The sequence below is a fragment of the Thermobia domestica genome, chromosome 2 (assembly GCF_964235325.1).
Source record: "Thermobia domestica chromosome 2, izTheDome1.hap1.1, whole genome shotgun sequence".
Lineage (NCBI taxonomy): Eukaryota > Metazoa > Arthropoda > Insecta > Zygentoma > Lepismatidae > Thermobia > Thermobia domestica.
In genome coordinates this window covers 13,715,496-13,728,478 of record NC_137455.1, presented here as the reverse complement: position 1 = coordinate 13,728,478, position 12,983 = coordinate 13,715,496, and the positions used below count along the sequence as shown (strand labels likewise).

The 12,983-nt window shown below is 37.5% G+C and overlaps 1 protein-coding gene across 6 annotated transcripts in view; it reads right to left on the bottom strand.

The window, feature by feature from the left end:
* The window catches only part of LOC145670229 (putative peptidase C1-like protein F26E4.3), a 402,759-nt gene that overhangs the window by 59,027 nt on the left and 330,749 nt on the right, over window positions 1–12,983 (bottom strand). For all 6 annotated transcript variants that reach the window (XM_081738638.1, XM_081738656.1, XM_081738664.1 and 3 more), the window contains one exon: window positions 2,620–2,917. In XM_081738638.1, the coding sequence (XP_081594764.1) occupies window positions 2,620–2,905 (286 nt within the window). In that variant the 5' untranslated portion in view covers window positions 2,906–2,917. The remainder of the gene's footprint in view (window positions 1–2,619; window positions 2,918–12,983) is intronic.

Sequence of the window (12,983 nt, the reverse complement as noted above, 5' to 3'; positions counted from 1 at the left end):
TCATTGCATTTTGACAACATAACAAAATTTACTTGTTCTCGATTAAGGAAAGTAGTTATTCGCAAATTATTTTATAAATATATAGAAGATCGAAATTTATCGATAATCGATTGATAATCGATCGAAATTTATTGATCGATTGATAATACATCCTGAAATTGAAAAAAAAGTAACACACATCATAATACATAAGTTTCATGTCATTATATTTTATTGATATTATTATCATTAATAGTGTGTGAGAATCCCATTCAGTTGAAAAATGGAATTTTTTTCCCTCTCTATTTGGAATTTTATAGCGCTTCAGGTTGGCATCACTGTTCGTAAAACATACAAGTTCATGAAAGAGGAAGTGAACTTTTTGTAATGAAAAACCATTTTAAATAATATGAATTACCAAACCGATTGAATAATAAACCAATCTTTTCACCAATACAATTAGTTTACATTTTAATTTTCCTTTAGTACATTTAAAATAAAATATATGAAATATATTATTTGTTCAATGAAAATCATAGTTACGAGTCATAGGCAGAAATGAAGCTTAAAAGTAGGGAAAACTCGGCGCAGAAACAGTTTAGAAGACACACACACACACACACACACACACACACACACACACACATACATGGAAGTAAGTGTAGGTACTTGGGCGGTATGCCAAGTAATGCAAACAGAAAAGATAAGTACAGAATTCCTTCATTACCCCCGTCTCTCTCTCTCTCTCCAGATCTTTTCTCTGTCAACTAATTTGGCCTTCTCGACAAATTACGTCACGCATAAACCTTGACCATGCTCAGGTGGCCGGAATTGTTTTCACTTTATTTTGGTATCACTGTTTTACTTTTGAATTTTAAAAAAAGAAAAATTACATGATGTTTTCTTCTGGGTGAGAATATGTCTAACTGTGTGTGAGTTTGATTCGCATCAACGGTCCACCATATGTGAGGAATGTGAGAATCTCTCAAGTGAGACAAAGACTCTACAAGCATTGTAGATGGCTACCAACATTGAAGCATCGACAGTCTAACATGTTTTCTGAGAGGTCAAACTCACCAGCGAAGAAGACAGCTATAGATACCAGATCGCAGCAGCGAACGAGATTGTCTTCAACGGCTCAACAGTGCCAAAATTGTTTCCATTGGATTACTTTTTAAGTATTTTGCTAGAGTAGGTATTGACGAATAATTACGCTTGTAGAATGTGTTACTTATCATTAATCATGTCGATGGACCAATAGAAAACACTTTAGCTGTTGACTTATGCCAATGAATTTGTATAATTTGTTGGAATGTTTGTCTCGACAACCTATCTAGTTAGGCAGAACTTTGGTATGTTGATTTTCAAATTCATTTCATTATTTGTTGAACGTGCAGCAGGATTTATCGATTTATTTGAATCTTGTATGCCAAGTGCTGCAATTTGTTGATCCATAACTGTATTTATAATGTTAATAATCTGATATCTGTTAGAAATAATACCTTTTTTACTAAAAAAAAGATATATATATATACATATATATATATATATATATATGAGGGCCATTTCATAAGTTACGGCAACTGTGCTGCAGGCGCCAATTATAAGGAACGTGTTGGCCGATGGTATTCAAACCTTTGTGAAAGACAGCGCCACACACACAAGGACTACGTATACTTAATTGTGACGATATCGCATAGAAAAAAAATTAGTGTTCTTAGCAGAAAGCCAGCATTCCTCACCCCTTTTATCAGCCACGTCCACTTTTAATAACGAAACTCATTTTGAAAAGTATGCCAAAAATTAGTACATCATTAGTGCTGACAATACCGCTAAGAAAGAAAATTAGTGCTGTTTATCTCATCATGAAAATGAGGGATCAATTGCTTTATTTGATGATGCTGTAATTAGAGATTTTTGGCTTTCTGCTATGAAAATAAGTTTCTTTCTACGTGCTACCGTCACCACTATTTTTTGCATACTCCCTAAAATTATTTCTTCATTATTAACAGTAGATGGAGCTGGTGGAGACAGCCCCACATACAAACAATGTGGAATATTGGCTCATGGCACTACTTTTCTATTTATGCAGTATTGTCACAGCAAATCAGCACTGCTGGAACCGATAGTGGCCAACATACACATATTTTAATGCATATGGATTTAGTGTCTTCCTAAAGACACTTTGGTGGCAAGTATAAAGTTTAGTTCAAAGATAATACAGGAATTTATGGACTCTTCATTTATTACTTAGGTATTTTCATAAAAACGGAGTTGGCAACAGTGAAAGACTGTGATATCTGTGTGAAGCTCGGCAGGGAAAGGGTTAACAGACAATCTTTCTCAATATTCAATGTATATATATATATATATATATATATATATATATATATATATATATATATATATATATATATATTGTATTTGGACATTGTATTCCCTACTTACAGTGTCAACCCGGCATGATTTTAAGGGATGGTGCAGGAGATGTGAGTGACACCTATGCAGACAATTCCATTTTTTTTAAAAAAATTAACATTACCTTTACTCAAATATCTAAAACACAAAGACTCAATACACTGTTTCCAATACTCATTTCATTCAATGGAAAGATATAACAACAAAAATTAATCGACTTACTCCTTAAAGTTGGAGGCGGTGTCAGTCCTTTGCAGAAAGTCCAAAAATCAGGACAGCAATCTTCGTTGCTTGTTCGGTTGCAGAAATCGTCACAGTAACAGAGTGTGCCATAGATGGGGGTCGAGCACTCATCTTGCCTGCCATTACAACAACCCCCTCTTCGTGTTTCACAATAAGGTCCCTGCAGATCAGAGTAATCTCTTCCCAATACCCGAGAAGGGAACATCGCCATAAGCACTGTAGCTGCCAAAACAGTCGTTAGAAATGTCATTATGTGACCCCTCATGATGGAATTTTCCTGAAATTAAAAAGAGGGACAATGTTAGCTTAATGCAACGGTATATATACCATTTCTATGAATACTATACTTAATATTACAATTCCCTTAAGTTTTCCGCAAAAGATTAAAGAAGATAACGCTATGTCTTTAGAAGTGAAATTGTACGATAAAAGAGTAGAGGTGACCCAGGCCATACTACTATATGTCTAGAAACGTGAAAATTGGCGAGAACGTTTCTTTTGTCACGAAAATAAGGGATAAGGAAGGATTTTCGGAAACACCCTTTCTAAAGCGGGTGAAGTGGGTCACAATTCCTTCAAGAATAGTATAATATTCAGTAAAGTAATGGTGCAAGTGTTTCGATTCACTTTTTTTTTATTATTATTATAAAATACGCTTATACAATTTATATACAAGATTACAAATAAGTAATTTTCTAAAAGTTCTTTCCTCTATAATTGGACTTCCTGTCCGTTATAACTCAAAGATAAGGTAGTATCTCCTGCCCGATGCAGCACGGAGATAGGTGAGGAATCTCTTGCCCGTTGAGCTCACAGCAGGGCAGATATCTTCTGCCTGTTGCAGCTCGCAGGTTAAAGATTTAAGAATGAGCTTGCTCGTTGCAGCTGGGCCTAAAGGAACCTCTTGTCCGTTGCAGGTCGGAGGTTTGAGGTTTGCTGCTTAAGAATTAGCATGCCCGTTGCAGCTCAGAGGTAGAGTTGATATCTCCTGCCCGTTACAGCTCGGAGATTGTCCATTACGGCCCAGAAGTTAGGTTAGAGAAGTCTCTCTTGTACCGCTTGGAGAGATCGATAGGATATGACTAGTAAACAATAATGTCTTCTGCCACGAGATGTCAATTTTACAGCCAGTCTTTGGAAGCGGAGCCTGTGGAGGGGTTGAAGGGGACCTCTTCGTATCACTTCGTGTTTTCCTCGTGTTCCATCAGTGCGACAGCATTCGTCGGTTGCTTACCAGAGCTTGTGCCGAAGTACGTGGGTTTATTTAGTAATACGCGATATTTCCAATAGGAGGGGGTATTGCAATAGTAAAATGAAATGAAATGTAATGTTTGAGTTTTACGTCCCACGGTTATGCCAGTTAGGCTAAAGGAGACGGTGATTATGAGAAATGAATGAAATGGTGGAATGACGAAAGTGGGAGGAAACGGGAGAATCACGAGAAAACCCACGAGCACGGTGTTTGTCCACCACAAAGTTCACACGGCGCGAGCTGGGATCGAACCAGGGACCCCAAGCACCGGAGGTGAACGCTCTACCACTGAGCCACCGCGATATTGCAATAGTGTATCTCACGAAACGCTAATGTTAGAGACATGAAACTCAGCATATGAACTCTATTAAAAATAAGGAAAAACGTGTTTCAAAGGGGGAAAGACGGATATTTAATAAGTACTCAAATTTCCCTTTGCTTAATCAAAAAGTGCAGAAAGTGATGACTTGTTTAAGTTGGAGATCTGAAACTCAGTATATAGACGTTTAAATAAAAAAGAAAGAACCTACATTTCAGTTTTCCTGATAATTTCACAGCAAAGAGGAAAAAGAGAAATATTTAAATTTCCCTTTATTCATTTACTAAGTACCGAATATGAGGATTCCCTTAAGTTAGAAATATGAACTCTTGACTAAAAATAAGAGAACACGTATGTGTTCAGCGTTTTAGAAAATTCCGCTTCTAAAGGGGGTAAGGGGGACAATTTCTAGAATGTTAAAATTTCCCATCATTTATTCAGAAAATTCTTAATGTATGGATTCGCTTAGGTTGGAGCTGTGAATTTTGTCATATAAACTTTTCATTAAAAATAAGGGAGACATTTATTTCAGCGTTGTCGATTATCCATTTACTCGATCGATTTTCTATCTGCAAATCTCTACTGAAACGTAACGAATTCGATATATATATCTGAAGTGGTGATGAAAAGTGGATTACCTGTGAGAACAATGTGTGGAAAAGATCGTAATCCAAGGCAAGAAGAAGCTCCACAGTCAATGGCAAAGACCACGCTGACGCTCAGGAAGGTTGTGCTGTGCGTTTGGTGGGTTTGCAAGGGCATCGTGAATTACGAACTGCTGCCACTCGGCAGAACTGCCGACAATTAGCGGGATTCATCTAGCAATTCAAAACAAAGGGCTGGAACTGCCCAGTAGAAAGGGTGTCGTATATCACGCTGACAACAACATACATATCTAAGGACTCATCAGAAATTGAGAGAACTTGGCTGAGATGTTTCAATTCATTCACCGCATAGCTCAGACCTGGCACTGTCAGACTCATTTTTATTTGGTCTCTGGAGAACTCCCTGAATGGTGTTAATTTCAAACGAGGCCTGTGAAAAATCTTGTGTCACACAACTCTTTAGGATTAGAATTTAGATTTCTGGGCTTTCGGCATCTATGACCACTTCGCCCGTCAGGTATGAGGGATGGCGTCCCTCGGCGATCACATTATCCGGGGAAAGGGAAGGAAGAAAGGATTGGTGAAGGAAGGAAGCGGCCTGGGACCTGTAACTTAGGTACCACCACGGCATTTGCCTGGTGTGAATTAAGAAAACCCAGGCAAACTTCATTCAGGATGGCTGACCCGAAAAAGATTTTTTACACTTTTTCGACCGAGTGCTTCCACTGCGAATCGAACCCGGGACCGCTCGTACCAAAGTTGTATAGCGATGGGATTATGGTGGTGCTGGGGAAATGGCAGCAGGTTATCGAATAAAATGGTGTCATAATTTTACTTTCAAATCACAATCAATGTAGTCTCACTTTTGACCTCCAAAGGTAGGTAGTACGTTTTTTGACAACCTGATATTTATTTCGGTTTTACCATTCATTACTCTTTCTTACATTTGCCATTCAATGCATGAACGAATGACTCTCCTAAGTTGCATTTGAGTTTTTTTCTCCTTTCATCATGCAATGGCTTATTCATTCAACACATATGAAGGGGAAAGGAAATGCAAAAGTGTGTGGGGAGCAGAGAGGGGGCTCAACCTACTCCGAAGAGTTTACGGCCGCATCTTCCGGTGAAAACGTCACAAGCCAGTGTACAGCTTTTGTGGTTAAAGATGACAGAGAAAACATCAAGATGCATGTGTAAACATTATCTTGTTGCAAGTTGTCTTCAGCATGCAGATGGGTTGGCTTTTATAATGAGATGCGAGAAAACAAGAAAGATCACAACAACCGAAGCAAGGCGCTTGCATCACGTGCCAATGACATTAATTGAATGGTTTTTTAAATGTCTCTTTTCATTCCCTTACGCGCTCGTCTTTCATGTGCAAAGCAGATGCACTTTTGGGGGCTGTTTCAAAGACTTCCTCTTTGTTTCAAGCGTCTTTTTTCTGAACAGTAACAACTCATTCAAACGGAATAACCTTCTGAAAGGATGTTCTTAAAATCTTAAATCTAATCTAAACTTTACTGTTGTAAAATAATATGCCTAAGTAATGAAAGAAGTCTGCATTAAGCAAGTTCTTTCAATAGCTTTTTCACAGTTTTACACTGATAATGCAAGAAAATTTGCATTACCTACTTTTAAATACACATAGTAAATTAAAGGTCGTTCACCCCCTCCCCCTATAAGGAAAGGGCATGAAGACCCAAAGGACTTTCTTGGCTTCGGTACTCATGGAGGTCATGGAGGTCCGATCCTTTAGTTCCCCAGGTTGTCATGGTAGTTCACCCAGAGCCGAGCGGCTCTACCATATGTGCAACACGAGCATTTGCACAGGGCGACAAAATCTGTCATAACTGTATTATTTAAAATAAATATTTCTTGTCGGAAACAGATTTAATCATGAGGGTAGTTAAATTTACTAAGCTGACTTCCTATTTGAATATTACATTTATAAATCATGTTTAGGTCGCATTAGTCTAAGGCCACACAGACAGTGCTAAAGCACTTGTCAAACAAATCCCAGCATGAATTGCTTGATAGTTGTCAAATACAAGAACTCAATTCTCGAACAGTAGCGAACACCTGTTTCATTTAGTAAGTTATCACAATTTTGATACGAAAACTAGTCTTGTCTTTGTCACAAACAAGTTTCTTATCATTGAAGGTGGGAACGAGTTTTTTTTTTTTTTTAATTATTATTTTAACAGATGTAGAAGGAAAATCAAGAAATAAAGTTAAAATAGATAATTGCACTGGAATTGCAGATTGATATATTGAGATTGAAGCTCGATATTGAATTCTATAGAAAGGATTAACATGTTTCCTCGGCAGGTGTATTTGTTTTATCTTTCACTAACATATTGTTATTTAAAGAAAAAAAAACCAGACAGAATAAGATTGTATTTGTGGTGTTTTAGGCCTTTCTGAGTGCAAGTGCTGTTTCCCTCCCCCCCCTTCATTGTTTATGATGGGGCATAGCATACTTTTAAAATCGTGGCTTTTAAGATTTATTCTTTCTGGAGAAAGGGGGCGACGGGGCAAGTGATGCAATTTGAGGGGCAGCAAATCGCCTAGGGCCGGCCCTGGTTGTTATTACAATATTCGAACGATTAACTGAATAATTATTTGGATGACGAATTTTATTCGAATATCAGAAGAATCCATTATTAGTATATTAGAATAATGAATGTTTCAAATTTTAACAGCAGTAGTGTGAACCTCAGAGAAGCAGTGATACTAGAAAATTTTCCCATTGCTAGAAATCGAACCCTGGCCGCTCTGTTGGTAGATACATACCTTATAGACTACGACACCGTCGTTCTTAAAATAATAATAATAATAATAATAATAATAATAATAATAATAATAATAATAATAATAATAATAATAATAATAAATACTAATAATAAAGTTTCGTTTCACAGTGCAAAACTACAGCAGACTTCCAAAGTATGGGAATTCAATATCCAAACTTGAACTAAAGCCTGTGACAAACATCCTTGGCATTTCAGCTGAACGAATAAAACGCTTGCTCTGATGCGATGTGCCGAGTGCTAAGGGTTGTGGCTATGGCTAAGCTGACAAACTACAGCGCGATCAGGTGGCAGGGGATAGACGTAAATGTGTACAAAATAAACGTGACAATACCGCTGGTATCTCATTTGCTAGCAGCATTTAAAGGGAACTTGGAGCGCCGCCTTCAAATGCCAAGATGTTTGTTACGCTGTTTATTACATCTATAACTACTAGTCGCAATAGTTTAATAACATTAAAGATAGAACCGTTTCTCGGACGCTGAATTCATATCAGAAACCCATTACTCGCTGTTTTTGTTCAATGACAATAAAGATTGAAACCGGAAATCATTAATATGAACCAATTACGGATTGAATAATTGGTTATGAAAGGAAATAGAGGCTGGGAAGCTGGATCGATTGCAGAAAGCTTCATTTCGGTATCCCTTACCTTTTTTGCTCTACGAAAATCAGCATTCAAACCGAAAGTAATAGTAAATTTCTACAAATTTTGGTTTTAGAAGTGTTGCAGGTTGTGACAGTATGTTCTCTTGACCCCTTAAATTGGTTGTAGACAAAAGCTTGACGTTATCTGTTATCTATTAACATTTTTGTTCTATAGTGAGAGGTGTTGAAACTGGAAATGGTTAATTTGAAGCACTTTCTATTTGAGTAGAGGTTATCAGAAGAAGACAGAGTCTACCTTTGGGACAATGAATCGGTTGCAAAAAGTCACATCTCGATGTCTCTTACCGTTTTCTCTAAGAGGAAATCACTACTGAAACCGGAAGTAATATTAAATTTGAACCACTTTCGGTTTTCATAGAGTATTCGGGATGGTCAAAGTATGTTGCCTTAAGAGGGTAAATCGTTCACCCCCCCCCCAAAAAAAAAAACCGCTTCTCGCTACCTGTTACCATTTCAGTTATATGGCAATAATAAACGTCGAAACCGGAAATGACTAATTTGAACCACTTCCTGTTTGAATCGACAGTTAACGGAGGAGATGGAACCTATTCTTGAGACGCCGAATCGATTGCAAGAAATGGCATCTCTATATGCCTTACCGATTTTGCTCTGATAGCTGTCGAGAAATGGACAGAGGGACAAATCCGCTCCATAAGAATTACGACATAGAAGTCTAATAATAATAATAATAATAATAATAATAATAATAATAATAATAATAATAATAATAATAATAATAATAATAATAATAATAATAATAATATAGTTTGGTATATGTGTAAATTGTTTTGCGAATGTGCCTTTAATGTATGAAGTTCAGTGTTCAATTCTCGGTGGTGTACACAATGTTTATTCCTGACAAAACAAAATAATACGTCTATAATATAATAATAAATAAAATAGTACCAGCAGTGCCCCCTGGAATACTAAGTGTAGCCCCCCGGAACATTTTTTTCTGAAAGTATGACTGGGTGCACAGATTTTCGATAGCTTTGTAAGAACTCGAAAACTTTTTGGGAAATTATTTCAGCCTTAAAAGATAGCAAGCTCTAGTGCAAAGAAAGAAAGAAAGAAAAGGGTACAGGCCACCATACTAAAATTTTAAAATTAAATCAGGTAATGTTGTACTTCGTACGGATTTATTTTTTTAAATATGAACAAAACTACAACAGGTGCTCCCAGAAAACATTGTATCGAAAAAACAATCCTCCCACAAACAAACTCTTCTTGATTTTTAAATGAAAAATGATTTAGATCAAATTGTTGGATTGTTAATATAACATTTATTGATGAAATACGAGTATGGACAAAATTGGCTTTTTTTTTTAATCGTCCGAGAAAAACTCATCCGCAAGACTAGTGTCTGTGTAATGGAAAATAATTTATACCATGCTAGCAGAATAACCGTTCTTCGCACGGGGAGAATGTTTCATTTTGGACATAAAGGGCACCAAAACTGTCTCAAATCAAGTTAGGAATCCCCAAAACTATGAATTCGACACTAATATCGGTCATTTTCAATTATTTTTACATGTCACCATCTCCCCTTAGGGGTACTCATGTAGGCTGAATTTGGATTGAAACGGTATCGGAAGTGTCATTATTCATCTCAGCGACCCCGGAAACTATAGATAAGACACTAATATCGGTCATTTTCGATCATTTTATATACTCCCCCAAGTTGCAGGGGCTGAACTTGAATTTAAATTGTATCGGAAGTGTCACTGTTCATCTCAGCGATCCCGAAAACTATGGATTCGACACTAATAGCTGTCATTTTCGATCATTTTTACATTCGACACTAATATCGATCATCAAATGCAACTTTGCAATATGTGGAAGTAGAGTGTGTACAGACAACATGTAAAAGATGTGTGTGAGTGTGAGCAAAGAAATTGAGGGAGTTTGTGAACTTTACCTTACACCAGTAATGATATGTCAATGTTTGATAATTTTTAGTAACACGTTTTCTGCTTTTGCAAAGTTTCAAAACTGTAATACATTTATTATCAGTCATGTTTAATAATCTTTGTCAATTTAAATGTTCTTTAATTTTTTATTGTCTTGCGATGTTTTTTTTTTAAATAGTAAAAAACATTAAAAATGCATACATGGTCAAAATGACCGCATGTGTACCTTTATGTTATAATGCGTTCTTTTAGACACTTTGACCGCCATCCCTAATTTTGAAATTTTGCCATTCACGACATTCATGTTATAGATTTGTGCTTGCATTAATATGAAGGACTGTTATAATCATTTTGAAAATTGAACATCGGTTATTTTGGAAAGTTGTAAGGCGTGGCGTGGTAAGTAGTTTATTGCTTCAGGGCGCCGTACAGGTCAAATTGCCGGTCATCTTTATATGTCTCTAAATGAAACCACACGCCGGTCACATATGACCGACGCGGCTTAAGTGGAAAGGTCTGTGCCGGTCCCAGATGATCCCCATGGCGGATCAAGTGTTAATTGGAACATTAATCCTGATCACTGCATGGTCAAGTGGGAGACAAGCCATGATTAGCCTTACCTTCGCCATGTAAAATAAAACTGAATAAATAAATAAAAAGACTAATAGGAATGAGATATAATGTGGGTGTTGACCTGTCACCATCACCGAACTAAAAAAGCCTTGTGGTACTTCGCGGACTATAGTGACATGAAATTCTTGTTTACTTTAATGCAATTTCATGTTTCGAAGAATTTTGGCGCATTTAAGACAAGAGATGTAATTGAGACGCCAAAAGGTAAACTGAATGGGAACCAACATAATTTAAGGCGACAGCTTTTGTCCTTAGCATAAGTGATGACGTAACACAATACGCAAATGGGTGGCGCGCGTGTGTGTGAGTGTGTTTAAAAACAAATGCATGCTAAAGGGTTTGCAATGTGAAAAAAACAAGAGAACAACTGTATGAAGTGTAAGCATCCATCTTACTCACCCGGAAGCACCACCCTCACAAATTCCGTTACCGCCAACGTGCTTTGAACTTCTGCACCGTCATAATAATAAACCACTTGAATTCTAGTGGTGACCACTGTCCACTGATTTTCTCCTTTGGTTGCTCTGCAGTTAAGCTGCAAGGTTTTCGTCACACCTATTTTTGGATGGCCTTTGGCTCGTACGGAAAAGAATGACGGTGGTGGTGCATTCTTCAAACACCTGGCGTTCGTCGGGTGTCGATCCTCTGTCCCTTCCTCCCCCCTTTTCTACCGGTTTATTTGCGGTGTTTCTTCAATTATTCTGAGACACAATACAAGAGTCACAGGCGGGATTGCATTAGGACAATCAGAAAGCATACGAAAAGTAATCTAATGCTATTAGTTCTACCATGTCTGGCTTCAGATGAACACTGGACCAATTTATTAAGAATTTATTATCGCTGTTGCATAAAACTTTGACAGCAACTACAACGCCAGTAGGAATAAGATGTAATTTTCTTTTTAGAATAGTGAAAATGGTTGGCTTGTCATGTAAGCACGTATTTCCTTCTCAGTCGGAACAGAGGTCCCTTGTGGCCGAACCGTTAATGTTTTGCTTTCGTCCAGAACATCTGGGTTTTATTCTTGGCCACAGTACGTGGGTCCATAGAACTACGGAGTTCGGATGGTACGATAAATTAGGAAAAACTAATTTGAACAAAATTTAGCAGAATCCTTTGGTTAGAATGTTTTTTCAAATTCAAATTATCATCTAATTTAGACCAGCAACCAGAGGGAGGCTAGGGAACTTGGACCCCCTAAACTTTCCGTGGTCCCTCCAGACCTCAATACAAAATGCTATTGTTAATGCAAAAATCATAATTTAGATATTTGTAAGAGAATTTTTAATGCCTTGGCCCCCTAACTTATTTATGACCCCCCAAACCTCTGTGGCTGGTTTCGAGTCTGACCTAACAATCACGTTTTAAAAAACTTCACAGGTTTAACACCGCAGAAAGAAAAAGAAAAATTGAACAATAACAATCTCATTAAAGGAATAACTACCAACATTATAGCTTACTTTGAATCATGCTTTCATTTTCTAAAGACTACGCAAAAACTTTTTTCCTATAGGCATTACAATCAATATGTTATACGCTCTTCACGTAATTACACTAATTTTAAGATATTTTGGCCATTTAGTGGCCCTGCGTAGTATAGTCCTTAACGGCTCTCGCCGTCGGTGCGAGGCGGTCCAGGTTCGATTCCTGGTGGGAACACTAGATCGAAAAAGTGTAAAAAGCTTTTTCAGGCTAGCCATCCTGAATGAGGTTTTCCTGAGTTTTTTCTCATTCACACCAGGCAAATGCCTGGGTGGTACCTAACTTATAAGTCCAAGGCTGCTTCCTGACGCTTTTTCAGGCTAGCCACCCTGAATGAGGTTTTCCTGGGTTTTCTTCATTCACACCAGGCAAATATCGGAGTGGAACCTAACTTATAGGTCCCAGTCCGCTTCTTTTCTTCCCCACTCCTTTCTTCCTTCCCTTTCCCCTCATAGTGTGCTCGTCGAAGGACGTCATTCCTCAAATGTGACAGGCTAATATGACCATAGATAACGAAAACCAAGAAATCTCAATCCTAAATCCTATTTTGACCATTTTCTCCATCTATAAATAAATATTCGGAAGTCAAAATCCCTTCCATTGGTCAAGTTCCTAGAACGCGCCTTATTACTCAACGTTCTGTGCTCTGTTATTGGTGGGAGA